At 35.9% G+C, this 24,073-nt stretch overlaps 1 protein-coding gene across 5 annotated transcripts in view; it reads right to left on the reverse strand.

Annotated features, from left to right (window-relative positions):
- Positions 1-952: 952 nt before the first annotated feature.
- LOC134649619 (uncharacterized) overlaps positions 953-24,073 on the reverse strand; it is a 171,889-nt gene continuing 148,768 nt past the window's right edge. For 4 of the 5 annotated variants that reach the window (XM_063504451.1, XM_063504449.1, XM_063504450.1 and 1 more), the window contains one exon: positions 1,903-2,119. In XM_063504451.1, coding sequence (XP_063360521.1) covers positions 2,034-2,119 — 86 coding nt within the window. In that variant the 3' untranslated portion in view covers positions 1,903-2,033. Of the gene's footprint in view, positions 2,120-24,073 lie in introns of all 5 variants that reach the window. The other variant, XM_063504448.1, reaches the window with a different exon arrangement.

Here is a 24,073-nt window from a genome sequence, read left to right on the forward strand (position 1 = left end):
CGGGCAGACAGACGCACGAGTGATCCTATAAGGGTTCCGTTTTTTCCTTTTGAGGTACGGAACCCCAAAATAACTCGAGTTGTTAGCTTCTTGTTCCTCACAAAAACAAAAACATATGAATACTTTAAAGTTTTATGCCACAGAATGTGTTCTTGTAGGTGTTATTAATAACACAGTATTACCACGTATTACAGCATAATGAGATTATCAGTATGTTTGTATAAAACGACCTTAGCAGTATAGGAAGTGCTAAAGACGTGACTTACGCTTTATCTGAGGATTTAGTATTTATTAACAAACGCGTCAAATAAAAATTAAAAAAATATTTATAAAAATCCACGATGATCATAAACATAAAGTGAGTTCGGCAAAGCACAGCCTACTCATGGACGGGAGATAGTAAGCATAAAGTTTAGTAATAGAATAGTGACCGATAGAAAATAGAAGTCTCCGTACAAAATGTATTCAAAACCCCCAGTATTTGTACCTTGAGCATTATTATGTAACTCAAATTGTATAGTAGTACATAGTTTCAACACTTAAGTTACACAATTAAGCTTCTCTATATGAAATTGATGAGTTAAAATATCATCGAATATAAATAATTATTGAGCTGGTGCTGTGACGAAGATTCAGGTATATGATTTGCATAATTAATAGAGATCGGTATATTTTTGAACTGTCATAGCGTTCTCATTCATCGACTTCCGATACGCATATATCGATTCAATATAGAACGCAAAATATTAAAAAGTTATAATAGTTAATGTAAGTATATAAGTAATTAAAGCAGATAATATAAAAAAAAAAGATGTTACTTATTTTATAAAGAATATTTGTTAGCACTAAAACAGTGAGAAGTCCCTAATGACAATTCAAACAGCCACGAGATTTCCGATCTCTGATAATTAAATAACAATATAATATATCTTTAATTATTTAGTATAGTCCTTCCCTATTAACGACAGGGTAACAACTATCTTGTATAGGTATAGTTATATAGTAATAATATTAAAATATTTATCGCTATACATACAGGGCATTACGACTCTTTTTTTATTTGTAACATTTTGTCGTAAATAGGGATCGTTCAATGTTCAGTATCCTTAAAATAAGTACTGCCTAAGAAAGAAATTTAATCTGTTGAAAAGTTTAATAATTACAGTAATTGATCCCATTGATCCGCTTACCTTTGAGTAATGGTCGTTTCTCGAGACAGTCCTCGTCAGCAGGTTACGCAGGCCTTTAACATTCAATAATTACGTGTATCTAACAAAACTGGCGTTGTTTCAAAAACACTGTGGAAGTGGCAGGAACATTTGACGAGGGTGAAATTGTTCACTTAACTCATCGTCACATTCCCAAAATAGAATAACGTATAATTATTTTTTTATTTAATTATTCGCATCACACCTTTCCTTCTTTTACTAATAAAGCAGTTTCTCTTCAAATTAAATTTCTCCCTCTGGCACAAAATATACTAACATCCAATATTTTAGACAATCTGCGATTTATTTTATCGTAGATTATTGACATTGTCTTTTAAATCCTATCCTGATACAATTCAACAAACAACATTGCATTCTTTACTAATTTATTCACAATTTCACATTATCTACCTACATCTTCCATCACTTTCAATTCACGAACAAGTAACTAACGTGTATGCTTAAGTCGAATAACATATAATTCTCTCTGTTCACATTCGTGTCACAGCTCGGCGCATTTGGTTGCCACTGGCAGTTTTGTGCGTTCACAATTCGTTTCAACACTAGAACAGACACGGGTCTGGAGCAGGCCGAAGCGGAGACCGGAGACCGGGGTCGGGACTCACGAGAGGCCCGCTAGGCCTTGGCTCACCGAAGCGCTGCTATTTTCTCTAAGGGTTGGCGGGCTAAGGGAGCCGACGAGGGCCTCGGCGTGGGCCTCGGGAGCGTCAGTGTCAGCGTCGGCCTGATCAGGTTCGGATTCCTCTGGAGGGGCGGCGGCGGGCCGCACATTGTCCAGCCGCGGCTTCGGCGAGTAGCGCGGCGTCAGCGCAATGCCCCCGACAACTGGGTGCGATTTCCAGGCGGGAGCAGGAGGACGTCGTGCATCATACGCTCGTTCTCCTGGCGTACTGCGAACAACGAGATGAGAGGCTTAACCATTATACACACGAGTGACATTAGGGGCGGGAGTTTGCTGGGAGCCACACTCGAGAGGGGCTGGGGAACATGTCATGGACACTTTATCTGGGTGTCTACATGGGTCCTAATTTTGGTGGAGGTCCTAACATTGGGTGGATCGCCTATTGCTTGGAATCTAGTTTAGAAACTTACCGTCATATATTTTGAAACGATTAGGATATCTAAGACATTCTTTAGGGAGACACTTCCTCTGGGTGTCTACATGGGTCCTAATTTTGGTGAAGGGTTTAAACTTGGGTGGGTAGCCTATTGCTTGGAATCTAGTTTACTTACCGTGTTATTTCGGAACAATTAGGATATCTAACACATTATTTTAGGAGAGAGTGGAGTCGGGTGCGTACTTATAATGCAATAGGTACCATATATACTTATATAGGGCTGAGTTATACAAATAATTAATGTATTATTCTGTTAGTGGCATTCGAGCGTGAAAATTAGTGCACTGTAATTTTGTAATTAATTTAAATTTGTAAGTACTGCATTAGTATAATAATTTATTTAGCTTACACTCCATAATTATATGTAACTTCTTATAATTATGGAAAATGTATTTAAAAAAATGTAGACTTTTGTATATAAGTGGTAAACGCTGGAATAAGTTCCATAAAGACCTTAAAGTTTATTTTAAGTACCGATGTACTGATCACATAAGTACACGTGGTGAATTCACTACCTACACCGAAAGGCATTAAAGGCGTAAAAGTTTCCAAAGCGATGGCACCTAAAACGACATAATTTATCCTAAACAAATAAAGTGGAATGAGCCGGGACTCTGCCTGGCCAGTGATGATGTCATTAGAACTCTACAAAAGACGCTTAACCGAATTAAAGATTCTTTGGTTGTTATTTTACCAGCTGTACAGTAAGTAGCTGAATCGGCAAAGAAAATATACCCATTACGAAAAGAAGAAACCCTAACTTTACGTTCTTCACAATGTTTTTTTTTTTTTTCATTATACATGTTCAAATTTACCTTAATTAGGTAACCATTTCCGTTGAAATTGTATTTAACGATTTCTTTTATCTCAACTTACCTACAACGAAAATGCTACAACATTTAAGATGTCTGAAGATAGCTGTCCACGTAAGACCAGTAACAAGACATCGTTGAAAATGCATCATTCTCAAGGAATTATGATCGCGGATTCATCGTCACGGGCTGAGTGCTCGGCAAATAGCCGGGTCTCGCCGCAGAGCCGGGAATCTAACAACGTTTCAACCGGAAAGGAATGGACAATTCAATTTTTCATGTTCTCTAAAGATCTCAGTCTGAACTGAGTAACGGATGATATTAAATTTACACGCTCGGTTGGTAATTTACGTAAATAACCCAAAAATTTAAAGTTAATATGCCTACTTATGGGAGAAAGCTTCACAAAACTGTAAAAAATGGCGTCTAATCAAAATTTTCCCGATTTTTAGTGGAAATATGTAACACAAAATATTTTTTACGGTGCGTTTTTGAGAAAAATCTCAATAATTTTTTCACGAAACGACAAAAAAATTATGTTTAAAAAAATATTGAAAAACTTGATCAAAAACACTGAATTAAAATTCAATAAATTAAAATTCTAATTCAATAATAATAATATTGCACCTATTCGTACCTACGTACTCGGAAAGAAATTACGAAACTAGTTACTGGTCAAATTGAAAATTGTTCCAGACTTTATTTGCATGCTCAAACGGGTTTTAGATTCGTAATGAGAAGAATACAATTTCATGGCTGGTGGCTTCCATTTTATATAATCCGATGAATAAAAATTAAATAAAATCTCTTTGCGGCCCCAAAACTCTCCCGACGGGATAATGGAATCCTTTCATTTTCCCGAGATTTAGATCAAACTAACTGTCGTTGATCGTTTTAAAAATACTGGTATACTCGTAAATAACGTGTTCGTTATATTTTGTCTGTGGAATGTTTTTTATTACGTGGAAATAATGTCGTTAGTTCATGGGCTTTTTCATAAAAAATATGAGATTAGTCAAGTCGAGTGGTTAATCATTTAAGGGTCATTCAAAAAGAATAAATTAGGGATCAAATGTTTACGACCTGGCTATTTTCCGGTAGCCTTGCTGAACCCTCCCGGTTTATGATCCACATTTTTTAGATGCATACGGTAGATAAGAATAGTGAATTCTGTGTTTGTCATTCAGAGATCATATATAAATAGTTTGATAGTATGTCATTCTTTTGGCAGCCGACAAAGTTTTTTTTTGTGTAATCGCTGTACGATCCCCAAAAGTGCATGAATATACTGTATGTCTTTGTAATTATACGGCTCGTTGTACATACGAGTCGTAGATACGGGTAGAGGTCCAATATAAACAAAATCAGCCAGGTAGTACGCTACTTGCTTAAACTATTCCCGAAATAAATAAGTCCAATTTTCTTTTTGCATATTGTACCAGTTCCAATTATCGTTTGGATGTAAACTTTTTTTAAATTTATTAGATCATAATTGATTTCATGGTTCCTTAAGAGTTCAAATTTAACAATTTATTTTATTGCATTGCGAGTTTTTTTACTAATCAGAAGTTGTCACGGCACGGCATTTGGCGGCGAATCGGCCAGAAAATATTAAAATTTCAGTTTTCCTTCCAAACGGTTGACTCTAACAAGAATATTTAACATTATCGAGTGTCCCTTTATCTGACATTTTTATAACACGAGTAATAAATGAGCTCCCTTCTCGCACCTTTATTTTATGCGTTAAAATGATTTACACTGATACGTTTTATTGGAAATATATCAAATGTACCTATTCCATCCATATCAGATAACTTTGTTGACAACATAAAAATATAAGAAGATATTTGTACGATAAGCTTTTCGGATATAGGTACCTAATAATATTCGTGAGTGTTAAAAGGAGACACGTTGCTTCTGAGCTTAAACACATTTGCGATACAGGGTAGCACCAAATAGGTTTGGACGGAAAGCTTTTAGCGTAAATTGTGGCATGGGAGCCACAAATACCAGCGCTGACCGATAAAAAAACAATGGTCAACGTTTCCGTTAGGTACTTAACCGTTAAGCCCCCGCAATGGCCCGATAGTTCGCCGGGTACTGATAGGGTTGTAGAAACTTGTTAACGAAGCCCTTCGGAGCTATCGACACTCAGGGGTCGTCGAGCGCTAATCGACTAAACCGATCTCGATTTCACATTGGGTGCTATTAGGAACGTATCCATAGGTATGAAGCCATGTTGTCTCGGCAAAGATTTATTGGTCGCGTCAATACCATGTTTGAGTCGGGTCAAACACGCCGTGTAATTTATCACTCGCAGTACTCGCAAAAGGTTGTCGCCACTCTAAACGTGTCACGCTCGATAAGAGACTGTTAACGAACTAGAACGGACCGCGTTGGCCCCACAAAATCGCTGATTAGACTTTCTTTATATACATATGGAACGTGCATTTGCAAAGCGACTTGGCAATCGAGAGTCAACAAGGTGGATGTAATTTTCCCAAGTCGACTATCGACTACTTTATATGTATACCTGCTACATTTTCTTTCTTTGGGTACTAATCAATCAATTAGTGCTGATCTCTAAATATAATTACTTTGTATTGATTGTTAAGGACATACTTAGTAACATACCACACATAATATTTATTTCAAAGATTCTTGAGATCTTTTAGCTTACATATCGGCCGGTATATGTAGGGTGACCACTGACCAGTTTAGAAATGAACTGTCCTGTCCATTACCTCACGGTCAGTTGCTCTCAAGCCGGAGTGCACTACACGAAAGCTGTTTCCAAACAGGCGCACTGGCTGCTTTCCAAACTCTTTCTGATAGGTGCTATTAGTAATACACACACGGTCACTCATGCTGGCTATTTTATACGCGTGTTTTTTTTTTAATTTACAAACTTATGGAGATACGATATCAGATTATTTTGAATTCTAGCGGTAACTCGTAGCTTCATTTTACTTCACAAAAGTACCTAGCAAATTATAAACCTGATGTAAAGATTGCTGTGTATAAAATGTTTCGATAATTAAACCTTCCTAAGTATTGAAAATGAGGTAGTATAAAGAGTTTCTTTTGTTTTATGTTTGTTTTATTGTAAACATTGGGTGAGCTCGAGCATAATAGACGCAATATTTTCCGATTAATTAATCTTCTTTGGATGAACGCTACGTCAGATACTGCTACGCTACGTTAAACATCACTTAACATTTATTTTACCTTTATATGTATAGGATTTTTACTCCACGTTTACATACGCGTGCGAGTGCTACTTAGCGTTTACACTCTCGCATAGCGCTACGCCTCGTCACATTTTAATACTTCCTGAAATATTTGTAAAGGCTTGCCCATACTTATACATTGGTTATTTCAAAGATTTTTCATACATAAAAGATGTCTGCAACGGTAACAGAACTGCACATAAAGGACATTCAAAAAATGCTGTATCGTACAGTCGCTATCAGATATACCTATCGGAGTTCGGAGCGGCTAAGGTGCTCACAAATATCTGAACACGACTCTATTGTCAAGGCGTTAGAGTGCGTGTCCAGATATTATGAACACCTTGGCCGCTCCGATATATTTAATGGCGACTGTACATTAATTATTTTTATGTCCGAAATTAGACCCTGGTTACAAAAATACAGCATCCGCCTAAAACTGTATTAATCTCACCGTGCGCATATACCTACTCGTAATACGTAAGTACGTACTCTATTCGTATTTGTAACGAGTGTGTAGGTATTCGTTGTTCCTCCTACTATAAAACAAAGGCAGATGCAATTGCAAGGGTCACAAACGAGTGAATAGGAAAAAACTACCATTAATATGGCTCGTGACGTTGCACGTTGATTAATTTTTATATTGAGTGGTGCGTAGATTGTTACATTTGTACTGGCAATTGTGAGGATAAAAAGCTGTTAAAAAAGGAATGTACATATAAGTAGCAAGTAAGTTTAAGTATCTGTAATAAAACCTAAGTTTTAAGTTAACTGAAATCTATTATAATTACTTATAAAGCTCATTTAATTCCATTTCAAACTCGTAGATTATTTTTTATAAATAACAGCAAATATGAATTGAAATATTGACAATTATTAGCACAAAAACAATAAAGTCTGTTCAAATAGAATAAATCTATACATTCTATAGTTATTTTGATAGGTGTGCTTTCTACACTGAATAAACAATTTCTTAATATCATTTAAATACTCATGTTTATGTATTAAAACATCTTTATGTAGCAGAATGCTTTATAAACCATAAGCAAAGAGAAACGTGAAAAAAAGTTTTAGTCGCGGTATGTTCGCGTTCTATGAATAGAACATAAATTGGAACAAACTGCAACGTCGGCGGGTGTACGTACGGGTTTCTCGCTAATGTGGAAAGTGATACTTTTCAACGCGACCCGCTAACCCGAGGATACGTCCTTTGTGAACAAACTGACTTTAAATTATGTCTTACACTTTTAAATGACCTATATATTTACAAATACTTATAATACTTACCTACGAAAGGGAATGGAAGAAAATGTGAAGGAAATGAAAAAAAGGCAGCGAAACCAAACGGCAAGGGAATGAGAAAATAAAAGGGGAATGAAACTTACAGCACACTGGAAATCAGATTGATTATCAGGTACATACAATTCTAATGTTTTTGAAGTGAAAACTTCTTTAGCGGCACTGTGCACTTTTTGTGATGGGGAAAAAAGTTTTCACTTCTGCCGGCACTCCCGGAGTGCAACCCGTTGTTTTTTTTATAAAATAAAGTGATCGAATTCTCAAAGGCAAAACTAAAATTTTTAATATCTGCAGGGGAAAAGTTAACAAATAATTTTACATATTTGGGTGTCGCATGATCGACTGGATATTTCGAATGAAATTAGTTAAATAGGCAACGTACCTACTGGTTCAATTCAATTAACTACTTACCTAAATAATAGTAGCTATCGACTAAGCTAAAGTTATGGTTTTAAAACTGCAATAACTGTCCAACTATATCCCCAGAAACATAATAAAAAATATCATTCTTAGTATATATTTAATTTTAAAAGAAAACTAATAAGATTATACTCATATTTAATACTTTCAAATAGCCTACCGACCTGCTACGTTAACTAAACTTTCCTGCATCCCAGCCAGTTGATTAAACCTATACGCTGGTACTGGTTCCGCTTGAAAGTTGAGCAGTCTAAAAACTTAGTCAACAGTTTCAAGTGTAAGCAATCCTAGGGTATGTGATTGCTTGGCCGCAGTCCAAGCGAGTCCGCGCCGATTACCGAAGTGGAGCTTCCAATTATGACCTCTTTTTACCTTTGAACATTTCTTCCATAGTGGTTTGCCACCTGGTGCAAAAGGATGTTTGGATTAGGACCTTGTTTGTTTATACACTGTGGGTTCTTTGTACTTTTCACTACCGTGCTGTTTCATCCCCTAATGAGGTTGTTTGGTATTTAATTTTAATTATAAAGTAATGCATGAATTTTGCGAAGCAAAGTTTAATATTACTTTGAGTATTTACCTAAAATATATGTTTTTTGAGTGTGCTAAATAGAAATTTATTAAGATTATTAAACTCAAGACCATAATTATGAGTAAAATGACGTTTCTAGGGATACATTTAACGGGATTACCTTGTCATCCTTGTTTTATATGTAACAAAAATAGTCTCCCTTTTTATTAACATTTTCTACGTTAATCCTTAGAATTGATTATTACATAAATATGCAAGACTCATAAATCATTTTTTCTAACGTTTTTCAGTTTTCTCCGTTCTGGATTACAAAATACCTATCAATCAATATACCTATAGGTATCTATAATATATATCTGTGAATCCCTACATACCTCATTCGCAAGGATTGAGCTTCCTACTAACCCTTTGGTTATCTCTTTACTACGGCTTCCTCCGGATTCTACATTTTACGTTACGTATCCATTCAATATCCTATTATCTGATATCGAAGCTCATAATATATTTACTTACCCGAATTACATAGCATATGCAAAAGCTTATATGTACCTAGTATTAATTAGCTTGTGCCGCTTTGGCTAGCGTGTATGTAGACGATGATGATGGGACCTAGGTAATTTAGAGGTACCTATGCGAAATTTGTAGAAGATTGACAACTTAATATTCTGCTAAAACTAAACCGACGTGAAAGAAATGTGAAGTGTATTTTTACTATAAAACGTGCACATAGTACATGTTATGTGAACTTATGTGTAACCTATGCTTTGAATCTATGAGATGGAACGTAGGTTTTCTTCATTAGAGCTCGAATATACTGTCAAATTACATTAGGTCCGGTTCGTTAGTCTAATAGTGATTGAGTATCCTACGTCCGAAGTCCGTATCCTACGTCCGAAGTCTGTATCCTACGTCATTATTTATAAATAAGTGTATCAGGTAACTGATGTGGACTAGACTATTTTCTTGGTTTAGGTACAAACACATTGAAGTCATCCGTTGACTGTTTATAACGAGAGTAAACTTTGTACAATACACGCATTTTCTTTTATTGTACCAAGATTCAAACACCAGAATACAAACTTAAAGCATTATTTAAGGTGTTAAATAAATTAAAAAAGGATTTTGTATTACAGACTTCCCAAGGCCTTCGGTGCTCATCCTCATACCTATGCTAAATTTCAGTTAAATCAGATATCAATAACTAGTTCATATCTTGGCCGTCCTAAATAAAGATAAGTAAGATACATACATAAATGCGTGCGTTGCAAGTGAATATATCGTAAAAACTGTAAAATTAACATTAGTTTTTACCCAAAAATATTTAGTAACAATGACGCCAAGAGCATGAACCCTTTTGACACACTACAAAGGGTTGTCTATGTATACCTAAACGTGGCAGAAAATTGTATTCACACTTCAAAGAACTTCGCTTCTCCTGTTTCGTCCATTTTCATTTTTGCTGCAACGAGGGCCTGTTTAGCGCTACCACTGCTCCAGCTCCATTATTGTGCATTAACATTTCTTCCTTCCTAAAAAGTAATATCTGCGGAATTTGTTTTCTTTCAGAGATTGTTTTATATCGATAATGATTGATGTTTGAATACAATTTGAAGTACAGTCGTGACTAAAATAGCTAGAACTAGTGTAATTTTAGACTTTATATGTTTGGTATTTAGTATATTTTTTTGGTAAGAGAGCCTAGGGTATGAAAGTATTTTTTGGTGGTCATTAATATAATTCTTGCTCTTAGTTTATTACTAAGTATATGATAGTTATTTCTCTTTTATTGTCTATTTACCCGCTAAAAGTAAATAAAAATCTTAGTTATGCAATATTGTAACCGCAAAATAGATTGGAAACCTTCTGAACTTATACCACTTTCAGGAGTAATATTGGTATAGCTGATAGATTTTGTAGCACATTAATGACAACTGAACGAAACAAATTTACTTGAAAGTATACTGACGATTAACAACTGTAAATATTTCCGAGGCTCCAAAATATTTATTATACCTAGTATTAAACTTCCAGTTCCCACGAGTGTTTTATCTGAAGCGAGAAACAAAGTAAAATGTAAATGTTGCCAATCTGTTTGAGATTACTTAAGAGTTTAAGTGCCGGCCTCCTTGAGGATTTGCCTTGACCATAATCGGTATGAACTTTTCTTTTCCAGCAGTTCAACCAAATTCAGGAGTAAAATAAATTGACAAGTTAAAGCGCTCCATTAGCTAAGGCCCACCTTATTTATTTCTAGATACAAAATAAAATTGTAAATTATAAGAATGTTGAATCTTGGACTTGGCAATATTTAATATTAACTGTAACCGTTTTTGTAAAAAGAATCTAATATTTGAAAAGTGGGCTTTGTTAGGCACTGGGCCTTACCAAACCTGCCTGGCCTTACTGGGCCTTCAGGTACCTTAGGTAAATAAATAGACAGCTAATCACTCTTGTCTGAGTTTTATTGAAATACTTTTTTTTAATGAAACTACGTAAGAATCCATTACACGCAGAGATATCAAAACAACCTTAAACTGTAAAAACATAGGTACTTACTCTAGGTTATAGGTCGAATCTTGATAGGTACATACTCTTAAACAGTTTAGCAATCGACGTTGTATGTGTCTCACAATATAATTACCTACTGTGCTCATATTGCTCATGTTGTATATAATAATTTCAATATTGCTATCATACTAAACTTCAGCAATGATCCAACATACACCTAGGAATGCGAAGTAGCATTATTCAGGAATATATGCACTGTCTAACTTTGAACAATTTATTACCTATCCATTTAAATGTTGTTGTACTTGTAGTCTTTAGGAAGGTACATTTAAATAAAATGTAGCGGTCTGCGGATGAAAGATTAACGATCTGCTGAACATAGTTGCCGGATAAAGGAGGCGCCTTCAGATTTTTACAATATTATACCAAAATGATAACATTTTCAGGGATCCCTCTTGCACCAATCCATTAGTGCACTTTAAATTTTTGTAAAAATGTATGCACAAAAGCTAAAAGATGAAAATTGCTTCTAAAAACGTGCAATTTTAATTTTGAGGGAACTCATCGATTACTTTTTTGTTAAAACTTATAACAAATTAACATTCAAAAACATGATATCCGCGGTCCCGAGCACGCACATCTATCTCGCTCACGCTTGTTACGCCCAGTGAGAGTGAGAGAAGAAAACGAACCTAGTGAAGTGAAGTGGTTGTATCGTATTTTGTAAAATATGAATACGCCTCAAGAAGTGTAAACAGCTGATCGTGGCCGGTACTTCTCATGGATATCAGCAAACAGACTATTTGTTCATTGGAATTGGAACTCAAGCCAAGGCAATAGGTATTGACTTCTGACTGATACACTATCCGTAAAGTGGTTATAGTAATAGGGATATTTAATGTTATATTAGAGACTAGCTGTGCCCGCGGCTCCGCCCGCGTGGAATTCGGTCTGTGTCAGTAAGCTAATTCATCCCTAATTTCTCTTTCTCTCCCCTGGAGGCGGAACTTGAAGTAAAGTTGACAGATGGATACGATTAGCGGACTGAAGTCCAGATAAAATATTTTACAATTAGGTAGGTACTTACCACTAAACAAAACTACACTCCAAAACCAATAGTTTTTTTCGCCCTTATTCCAATATTAGACGTGATTTAAACGACACAGAGTTATAGTAGGTGTATAACGGACCCCTGCGTGGGCGGGCGCGATGTGTAGCCAACGCGCCCAATGAGGTGAAGGGGTGATTTCCCCAAGAGTCGGGTCCGAGTCCGGACGGCCGCTGGCGAGGTTGCGGAAGAGTACTTCGGCGTTCCTGGGACCTCGCCTTATAGCAGCGAGGCGGCAACAGGGGTTTTAGTGGGTAAACCTGGGGTATCATTAGCTCACAACAGGGAGTCCCACATAACCATCCCGGCCCGTCCCCGCGCCGGGTGGTATGATTAAAGCATTTCCCCTCTTAAAAAAAAAAACAAGGTGTATAACGGACAATACAGTACTACTTTTGTATTTTTACGTTCTTGAGTGTACCTATCCAAAACATGTCCATAGCAAATATCATCCAATTCTGTCCTCCAGTCAAATCATTCTGAGCATGAAAAATTAAGATTTATACACATAGAAATCCATACTTCCTAACAAACTTTCGAATTTAGGTCTAATATTATATTAGTTAGAAGTAAGATTACAGGAAAGGAGAATATTATAAATATCAAAAACTTGAGGCCGAGTATTTACACTTTATTTACAGTTATGTTTATGTATGCACAACTAAATATCTACATATATGTATGTACCGGGGATTACTTTTAACAGTGTAAAAAAATGTAATTATAAATTGGCCTAAGTCGTAGTCGCTTGGTAGGGTGCCCAGAATGCCATCTTTATTAAAGTAGGACCTAACCCTTAAAAGGCCCGAAGGCCCGAAGCGTCCAGGCTGTCAGTACTTAAGCACAGAACAATAGTATCAGTGTCTAGATGCGAAGGCCGAAGGCCGAGCTCCGCGTAGGGCCAAAGGCCCGAAGCGTCCAGGATGTAAGTGTTTAAGTCGTAGTAGTAGTCGCTCGATAGGGTGCCCAGAATGCCACCTTTATCAAATTAGGCTTAACCTTTAAAATCGTATTAAAAACGCGAGCGTAGCGAGCGCGAATTTTTTTTGATAGAAAAAAAATTAGAGAGGCTATGTCAGGGACATAGCCGCAGTGGTTTACGTGAAATTTTGGTGTGGATATCTAATGCGAAAGCCGAAGGCCGAGCTCCGCGTAGGGCCAAAGGCCCGAAGCGTCCAGGATGTCAGTGCTTAAGTCGTAGTAGTAGTCGCTCGGTAGGGTGCCCAGAATGCCATCTTTATCAGATTAGGCTTAACCTTTAAAATTGTATTAAAAACGCGAGCGTAGCGAGCGCGAATTTTTTTTGATAGAAAAAAAATTAGTGAGGCTATGTCAGGGACATAGTCGGAGTGGTTTACGTGAAATTTTGGTGTGGATATCTAATGCGAAAGCCGAAGGCCGAGCTCCATGTAGGGCCGAAGGCCCGAAGCGTCCAGGATGTCAGTGCTTAATCACAGAACAATGGTATCAGTGTCTAAATGCGAAAGCCGAAGGCCGAGCTCCGCTTGGAGCCGAAGGCCCGAAGTGTCAGTCGTAGTAGTAGTCGCTCGGTAGGATGCCCAGAATGCCACCTTTATCAAAGTAGGCTTAACCTTAAAAGTTAAAAACGCGAGCGTAGCGAGCGCGAATTTTTTTGATGGAAAAAATTGAGAGAGGCTATGTCAGGGACACCGCCGCAATGGTTGAATTTTGGTGTGGATATCTAATGCGAAAGCCGAAGGCCGAGCTCCGCGTAGGGCCGAAGGCCCGAAGCGTCCTGGATGTCAGTGCTTAATCACAGAACAATAGTATAACTGTCTAAGTGCGAAGGCCGAAGGCCGAGCTCCGCGTAGGGAGGAAGGCCCGAAGCGTCCAGGCTGTCAGTGCTTAAACACAGAACAATAGTATTAATGTAGGTTAATGTGTGTGCTGGGCTCTCCAGTACCCGCTGATGCACCGCAGTACTTACCGTCGAGCGCGTCTGTCGTGCGAATCCGCTGAGCGGTCAACCGTTCTTCGCACTGCGTGAACGTCTCCGATTCTTCCTCAGATTCCTGAGACCGTGCTACCTTGTAACCTCAATACGTTGCGAGAATTTCGCGAAAAATTCGTTTTTTTCGGATAGGTATGGTAACGCGTTTAAAATGCAAGTCCCAAATTGTTTGACATTTACAATTACTTAATACCTATTTAAAAACTTTCGCGTTTCGAACACATATTAACTCACATTTATAGACGGGCCTATCTCGAAATTTATTTTATTACCTTTATTTACCGACGTTTCGACACAGGTTTCACTGGTCATGGTCGCGGCTAACTGATGTCCCAACAAAATTTCAAAACAGAGATTTGTGCAACTACCCGACGAAAAGTGTATGAAAAAGTTTGGGGTAGACATCATATTTTCAAACCACCCACTTCATATAATGTTAATTATTGTCAATAAACCCGCGATAGACCCGTCTATAAATGTGATTTAATATGTATTTGCAAAGACGTTTGACATTGACTAAGAAAAATGTTGTTTTTTTTACAAAGTACATTCACAAAAAAAAGTGTGCACCACTTTCTTAAGTTAGCGCCATAAGATTCAGGTGCAAACATAACTTAATTGAGTGTAGTGGCCACCCCCCCTTTTAGGGGTTGAATTTTTCTAGCCTAAAATAGGGCCAGGCAGTTTCTTGACAGATTAGTAAAGTTTGCATCAAAATCCGTTCAGCCGTTTTCACGTGATGCGCGGTCAAATAAACAGACAAACAGATAAACAGATAAACAGACAAACAGACAAAAATTCTAAAAACTGTTAGAACGTGTTCTGTTATCGATTCTAAGTATCCCCAACCAACTTTTTTTCGAATATCTTCCATGTACAGACTTTCGACCCTCTTCAGCTTTATTATATGTATAGATAGATACCGAATATTATATTGAAGTGCGTCATAAGATATTATGTAATTAATAAGTGGCGATTCATTAGGATGCTGGGCCAAAGCGTTTCAATACGAGTTGGCATATTAGGTATTGAAATAGGTATGTGACTACTAAATTACAGCTAGGAAAAAAATCGATAGTTTTGTCACACTACTATATAAATTATACACAAAAGAAAAAGCGATTAAGACATCCAATGCCCTGGGCTGGGAACGCACCAGCGCCTTATGCAACTGCATCTTCAGTGAATGCAAAAGACGCTGATTCTTGTTAGTACCGAATTCATTTAAAAGCATCATTTGAGCATTTCTCAAAAAGTTTGTACATTTCGATCACACCTATTTCTATAAAAATTGGTATGCTGGCACAGAATAAATAATAGTACTAAGTACAGAAGACTCACTCTCTAACAAAACGCGTCTGTTACGATCAGCACAGATATGGCCGCTAGGTGGCGACAGCGCCACGCGCGGCTTATGGCTTTCCCCAAAATTGGGGCCGAACGGATGTACTTTTAGCTACCTGTAGCAAAGCGACGAAATCGCGGAGTGAGACACGCCTGATGCTGGTAAAGTACATGAAGCTGTGCAAGGAAATCTGGTAACAAAAAAATAATATTTCATACAAACTTTCTGGGACATTTTGGGAAATATGGTGGAAATTGTTCAGCTTCATGTACTTTACCAGCATACCAATTTTTATAGAAATCTAAGATGTGATCGAAATGTACAAACTTTTTGAGAAATGCTCTTTTATGCAAGTAGATAGGTATTTTTTCCTTATGGGAAAATTATTATCGACTAATAATACCTACTGACACGGAAGTTTCAGTTTTTAGTGAAAAATATCCCGTTTACAACGGTATTGCATCGCAAGAGGAACTTTTTGCGGAAATTGCGCTTCCTCGAACAACGAAACCCGATGTAAGTAGAAACTGCAAAATCTCCACCTGAATTTAAAGTTCACATTAAAGTAGAAATCAGAGTCAAGTCTGCAAGACACAACGTCTGTATAGTTTTACCAGAGCGGATATGCCCAACGATCAAAGATGTACTAATTGTACATATTTTGGGATCGACAATACTTTTAAAACTGTGAAAACTGTATTTCTAATGTGTAACAGTATTTCTTAGTTTGACTTTCATGTATAAAAATTAAAATACTCACAATCTTTTACCAACCCACGCAAAATCTCAGGTTATCAACATTTTAATACCGCTGCCGAAGAATTCTCGCTATTTTATTCACAAGTTTCTATATAATGTAAATGCGAAACGAGTCACAAAAGGGCCCGGTTAGCAGTTAGATAAAATCACAGCACGAAGTTTGGCCTACTTGTGCGGAGTTCATTTTGATATACGTCGAGTGGAAGATTGAAACAAGAATCAAACAGACTCTGAATAGATTCGGACAAAAATGTGGTTTGCTTTCGAAATCGGAATCTTCTTATATAGTAGTATTAGCCAAATCTTCTTATAATGTGCCTCTATATTCTATAAGAACGAAACATTTTGAACCCTTATTGTAGCCATATTAATTGGATTTATTAACGTGTACATGGCCAAATTATAAAAATAAAGGTAATATTAGCCAAATCTTCTTATAATGAGCCGTTAAAAGGTACCTTGACATAATTAATGCTATTTTAAAACAACTATGAGTGTTTAGCCCTTATAGATTTAATTGTATAAGGATATTTTGTTTGTTGGGTAATCATGATGGTATTTTATTCAGTTTGTTTTTCATAAATAGATAGAAATATTGCAACACGTTCAATCCTCAATATCAGAATGGTAATTATATATGTAATGATATTAAAATAATGAAAAATACAAAGTAATTCAGGTACAAGACTTTGTTTCACTTATCCTTGCTTCAATTTGAAGATTATTGTTTTCTTCATCAACACAAACTCCTAAAATTGTTTAGAAATTCTTGACCACTCAGCGGAAAGTTTACGAACCAAAGTATACGCGATGTTTCCAAAGAAGTTTGTAAGTTTGTTTCAGAAGAGTCCGTTTAAATTCTTGGTGACACGATTTTGGGTGACGGTAATTTTTCACGATTTTTTAAAAAGTTATTAAAATTAAATGATAAATGCCAAATTCTTAGTGAGAAACAATAACTGGTATCTAGGTTCAAACGGTTCAAGAAATCGTTCTCGGTCAGCCACATATTGGTTATTAGGGGAGCCGGGGGCTTAATTTAACAGGGGTAAGTAGTAACGCTCAATGAATGACTTTCTTATAACTCGAGGAATAACGTAAACACCGCCATTGCCCCGCCAGACATCGAAGCTAGTGGATGTGCATACGAGCTCTGTTTCGACCAGGTATTGAAAATAATTACGGGGTAAGTTGTAACAACTCCCAGTTTTTCAAAAAGTGTTTGGTGTAAACTATGCCTAAACATTTAAAATTATTTTGTAATCGGAATTAGTGCTTAGATTACAAACCCTCATACTCAGAATCATAAAATTATACATATTTTAGACAATACAGGCCTTTTTCCTAATACTGTTACAACAAGCCCCAATTACGGGGTAAGTTGTAACAACTCATAGTTTTTCAAAAAGTGTCTGGTGTAAAAGATGCGTAAACATTTAAAATTATTGTGTAATCGGAATTAGTGCTTAGATAAATACTTTACAAACCCTCATACTCAGAATCATAAAATTATACATATTTTAGACAATACAGGCCTTTTTCCTAAAACTGTTACAACAAGCCCCCCGCTCCCCTATTTTGATAATAATAGGAGAGTACAATAGATATTTAAAGATCTAGTTTTAGTCGCTGCTGTTTACAAATAGGTTGGGAACTTGATACCGATAACAATAATTACCGACCTTGTTCATACAGAATGATTTTGTTTCTGACTGAACTCTGAGGGGTTAATATGTAAGTCTACTGAACAACTTTAACTATGGGGCTAACCTCGAAATCGCGGAAAAAAAATCTGCTGTTCTATAGACAACTGCCTCTGATTCACCGAAATCACACGGCAGTTTTTTTTCGTGATTTCGGGGTTGGCCCCATAGTAAAATTTGTTCAGTATGACCTACCTATTTCACCCCTCAGAGTTTGGTCAGAGATAACAAAATCATCCTGTTAACTTGAAAGGTGCTTGACAGGGCTCGAGGGACGGAGTTTAGCCCATAAAGTGGCCAATCCAAAAACGACGTCGAACTGGTATATTTATATGGATTATTACCTAATAATAATGGAAACGGGATAAGGATGTCCTTGCATCATATTTTTTATCGCATGTCATATTTCAGCACACTTTATTTTGTAACATGCCTACATTGCAGGAGAACATTTATGTGATGTATCCTAATTAGTCGCGTGATACAATACCTACTGCAATTTATGATTCACTTAACTTGAAATAGACTGGAGTTCCTTAATGAGAAATGGGTACTTTAGTACCTAATAGCATTAAGTAATAATTTTGCGTGCCAATTTGATTAAAATTAAGTACATTATTTCTTGCCCGATTTTCGCGCCACGTTCCCAAGTCACTTTGGCTTTCAAACCTCTTGGGTCCATTTTGCAAACAACTGAGGTATTTTTACAGGAAATGGTTTGTATAACACTTACAAAATATTTTTCAGCTTATGTATGTCAAAGGGTCGTGGTATAGATACTTTAAAGTCGCGGTGTGACGAGGTTTTTTAAAGCTTGGTCAGATGGGTTTCACAATGAAGTAGAAGTCGTCGTAGTGGTGTAGTAAATATTCTAGCAACTGGACCCAACCTCTCTTAAGAATGTTGAAGAGATCGTTAAATATGAACGAGTAAATAACGAATTCAATGTGACTCAAGTAGGTAACCTAATAGCCGGAGCTTGACCGAGTGATTGGTAATTATGTTTATAGTTTAGCTGTATTAAACAAGCATGATAGTTTATTTTAAAGCCTAACTAACCTAACCTATAAGGAATGTGACCCTTAATGCGTACCTGCCTTGCCTGATATAAATAAATATTGATGTTCCAGTAAGAAATCAATTATTTTTTTACACTATGTCAAGTGTTATTTGGCTGCGGTTTTCTGTAAGGAACAAACACTAAATGAAGCGTTTCGGATTCTAGTTTGATCAAAGTTGTTCGACTTATCTTTCTTTTCTGACTATCATAAAAGAATACTGACGTTTGACCCGAGAGGGCAAAACTCTAGAAGTGAAATTCACTTACAGAAATAGCCCGATAGATACCTAGTCTCAATAATTCAGCAATAGACCGTAACTTAGTAGTATGTAAAGGTATGCGTGGCTTATTAAGGTAACTATGTCTGGCCAGTTTGTTGCTCACAATATTGGACGATAAATTTCATCTGAATTCATATGTATGTGTATGTATATGTATGTATATGTATGTATATATATATGTGTGTATATATTTATATATGTTTATGTCTGTGTATTTCTTATGATTGTATTGTGTTCGTACAGGTACGTAATTGTTTCATCTATACCACATATTTTTTGCACCGCCTACAACTTATCTGCTTTGCCTAAAGGTTGACTGGTAGAGAATGCCTTATGGCATTAAGTTCGCCTTTTGTACAGTGTGTTCTCTTATGTGCAATAAAGATTAAATAAATAAATAAATTTATTATCTCGTGAGACTTGGCGACCGCAACCGGACTACTAGTTAGTTTATTGGACTGTTTGCAGTTAAAGTTGCTTCGTATTTGTAGCACAATAATGTGCATTTATGTTCTGTGTTTTTAAATTACCTTATTAAAAATAAAATACAACATAAAAAATACAAACATGAAAAAGCGACGACATACATTACTATAGATACTTATTACTTACTCCAACATTGTTACTTTACTTTCGTAATCAATTTGTCTTTGGAAACATACATTTTTTAAAAAAAAGCACCTGTGATTTGTCTTTTAAGGGGAGAAATTACTTGTCTATCAAGCGTGATTTTTACGATCCAAATGTAAGACGAATGAATGTTACGACGCATTTTTTCTCATAAATAAAAGAAGCACCGGCAGAGATTTCAATCGAGGTCGTAAATAGGTATGTATAATATAGATGGATAAAAAATGAGCACGTTTTATTATTATATTTTTGGTAAAATTGTCACAGGCTTAACACGTTTTACAATTTACTTTTACAATATGTAATTTTTCCTACAGTTTTTTTACAAAGATTCGATTCTACTCTTTATTATAGTTACTTGCCTGACCGATGAAAGAGAAAGGGTAATGTTTTACTGTCTAATGCATTGATGTATTTGCTAATAAATATTTATTAATAGGCAAAGTGCGACTGGTAGCGCCAACAGAATTCATTTGATTTCTATTTGACATTATTCGATTTTTTTCATAGCTTAAGTGCTTCTTTGTATTTAATTACAGGTAGTATATAACAAAACTGTTACATGTGTGATAATAACGGTAACGATGTGATAATAAATAATATATAAGTACACTAATTTGAGTATGTTGTAATAATTGTTATCACATAGTTACAGTTATAAATATAATAATATGTTTGTGCGTAAAGTTAGTACCCTTACCCTTTAGGGGTATATTTACTATGTAGTTATGTATTGTATATAAGTGGCAAAAAGAAAAAAAATATAGATCCGAAAGTAAAGGTTTCCGAACCAAACATATATAATTACTTCTCGGGTCGGGAAGCTTTTTGTTATCGGGGTCATTTGTGTCACACTCGTATATACCTAAATGTATAAATCATTTCTGTATTCGGGGATGACAAAAAGAAAATCAGAAGGATGATTCATTGCAAAAGTCATATTTTGTACGGATTTGACTGGAAATATTTCGTGATTTGCGTGTCCAGTAACTCAGATTATTGTTTAAGTAGTTGGACATAAACATAACGTAACGGGGTATTATCTTTATCTATAGCATATCTTTTATCTGTAGTTATTGTAAAAATAACAACTATGTACCAAATAAAATAATATGTATCTGATATTAAATCTGAAACACTCCGTTTGGAGGGAGCGGTACCTCCTAACACAAGTATTGCTATACTTAACAGGAGGTTTCCATCACAAATTGTTGTATAAATCCACCTAGATACCAAATAAATAATTTTGATTTTGATTTTTTGATATCAAACTGTTTTGTAATCTCGTTTTTTTCTATTAAAATTATTTTTACACTAGTATTACTACTTACTTTCCACCCCATACAAAGGGACGTGTACAGTTTTTTTATCCTACTGCTAATGAAAAAATAGGTTTGGCAGACAATAGTTGTGTCGTTTCTTTTGGATATTTTCTAAGGTTATATAGTTTTCAGTGTCTGCTATTTTGACGGTAATTTTATTAGTAGCAGTACGACAATTCTTGGAATAAAACATCCAGTGTCAGGAGACACGCAAATACTTTAGTAGCACCGGAGCACGAACGCTATTTTGTTTAGTGCCTTTGCGTCTGGTAATTCACAACTAAGTACAAAAGTACCTAGGCACCTACTTATTGCTACAAGATGTAGGTACCTACTTATGTTAGTACCTGCGCGCTGCGTTTGTAGAAAACGCTAGTCAGAATTTAAATAATGCTTAGAAATTATCACGTGATTTTACGCCGCATCTATCCTAAATATCCTAATACATGTTTACTTCTCGATTGGTACGTAGTGTAAATGAGTGTCATCTTGGCTAGGCCCTCTGGCTCGTAAGGTAATAGAAAATATAATCATGATTTTATAAATGATCATACATAATAATTAAGTTTACTGCAGAAAACGCGATCTTTTCGCTTCTACATTTTTTTCGAGCAGCACAAAAAAAAACGTTAGGTTTTTATGTGAAAAACATGTAATTGTTGTAAATTTTGTACCAAATTTACCAATATGTAGATTTTAATTAGACAGCTCACAATCACAACAGCAAAGCTTATAGTCCGTAAACAAAATTAAGATCGTAACTCGTCTCGACTAGCCCAATATTGTCTATAGAAGGAACAAAAATAACGGCCTATTTACGTCTAAAATTAATTGAATTGCATTTATATGTATTCACCCCTAAATGAAATATAATTAATATTCATAACTAATCAAAATATCAAAGTGAGAAATACTATAAATACATTCTGAATAGATTAAATAACGTCTCAAATTTCGGATAATAAAACAAAGGTAAGTACTTATATCTAATAAATGGGTATACACTGTACACCTATTTATGACCAAAATACCTTTTATGCAATATAGCCATTATGGTCTGTTTAAAGTATGCTAGATCATGTCCATCTGTAATCTGTTATACTTGATCTTGCATGATTGGGTAACAAACACCCGTAAATGCAAACTTTCACGTTACCTAAGTATCTCCATAGAGAAAAAAATACATAGAGTGCTCACTCCATCCATACATCAGTTTTAGTACCAAAAAGACTATTAGCATCTAGCATCGAGTAGCGGAACTATCAGTATACTGCTACTTGACAATAGATGTAGCACCGACCGGAAAGTCTTATGCTGTTGAGATAAGACTTTCCGGCCGGTGCTACATCTATTGTCAAGTAGCAGTACTGATAGTTCCGCTACTCGATGCTAGATGTAGACACTGAAATTAATAGTCTGAACTGATGTATGGAGTGAGCACTCTTGTCTTACTATATTTCTCTATGGTATATCTAAGAATTCAGACACTGTTCAATACATTTTTATAGTAGCAGTACGTTCGGATGTTTTTGGGTAGGTAATATTGGCCGAGCACTTACCCCATCGCATCGCAGCTGCTCGTTTGAAGGGGACACTTGTTGCGGATTCCAGCCACTCGGCGAGGCCTCGCTAGTCTACACACACGTATAGCATACGCGGTACTCTCATTTAGCAAGCATTCATAAAGTGACGACAAAATAGGTTGCTGAATATTCTAGTGGGGAAGAATTTTCATGACTAAAACCGCTGATTTTACACCTTACTCTTACTAGCTATGTAGTTGCATATAATAATTGCAAATTGCAATACCTTTTTATAACATAACATAATGTATTTCTGCGTGTTAACAATGTATAAAAACTACTATTTGAAAGCTTCCTTACAAAACATAAAATTCTTTGCGTTTACGTAATAATTTATGTCCTATCAATGATTTATAACTCAAGATAGGTTATAGGCGTTCCAAAATTGAAGCGCTTACCTTGTGACAAATTGGACAAGTTGCCTTTAGTCGCGCCTGAACAAGCGAGAAATGTGCACGTGCTAACGAGCTCCCGCACACCGAAAGAGAAAGAAACGACCTAATGTTTAACAACGAGTGTGACAAAGATGGATGGAATGAGAAAATTAATCAAAAATAACAGATTTCTTCGTAGTCACAGAAATAAATATGGAAGTAGTTTTTGTGCTCCTCAAGTATGAGTATAACCTATCTATGGTTATATAATATCATTGTGTCCTATTTGGATAGTTAGTATAGTTTTCCTGGATAAACGATGAAAGATATCAGAAGTCAAGGTTAGTAATTCGCTTAGTTGTGTTTGTTGTGAAATATTTCTCCATTTATTTGTGCGGGAAACAGTCCTCGGGAATATTTTCCTATACAAAATATACAAATAAATATGTGTGACATAAGAGCATAGCCTTGACGCATATGAGTATACCTACATGATAAATATAATCTGTGCCTACATGTTGTATGCCAATAAAGACAAAGTCAACATTCACAACATATTATGCTCTAGATACAAACATCGATGTTAAAATATGATAAACATTTTCACTTAGAAGTAGTTTAAGTAAATAATATTTACAAACCCATGTTTTAAATTAGCTAGTACATTTACTAGGAATAACGAACGATGGTATATTGTATATAGGCACTTTTGTGAGAAAAGAATTGCTGTGGGAATCCAATATTGTACAATGAACAAAAGGGAGGGGGGGGGGGGGGGGGGGGTAGAA

This window comes from Cydia amplana, chromosome 7 (assembly GCF_948474715.1).
Source record: "Cydia amplana chromosome 7, ilCydAmpl1.1, whole genome shotgun sequence".
NCBI lineage: Eukaryota > Metazoa > Arthropoda > Insecta > Lepidoptera > Tortricidae > Cydia > Cydia amplana.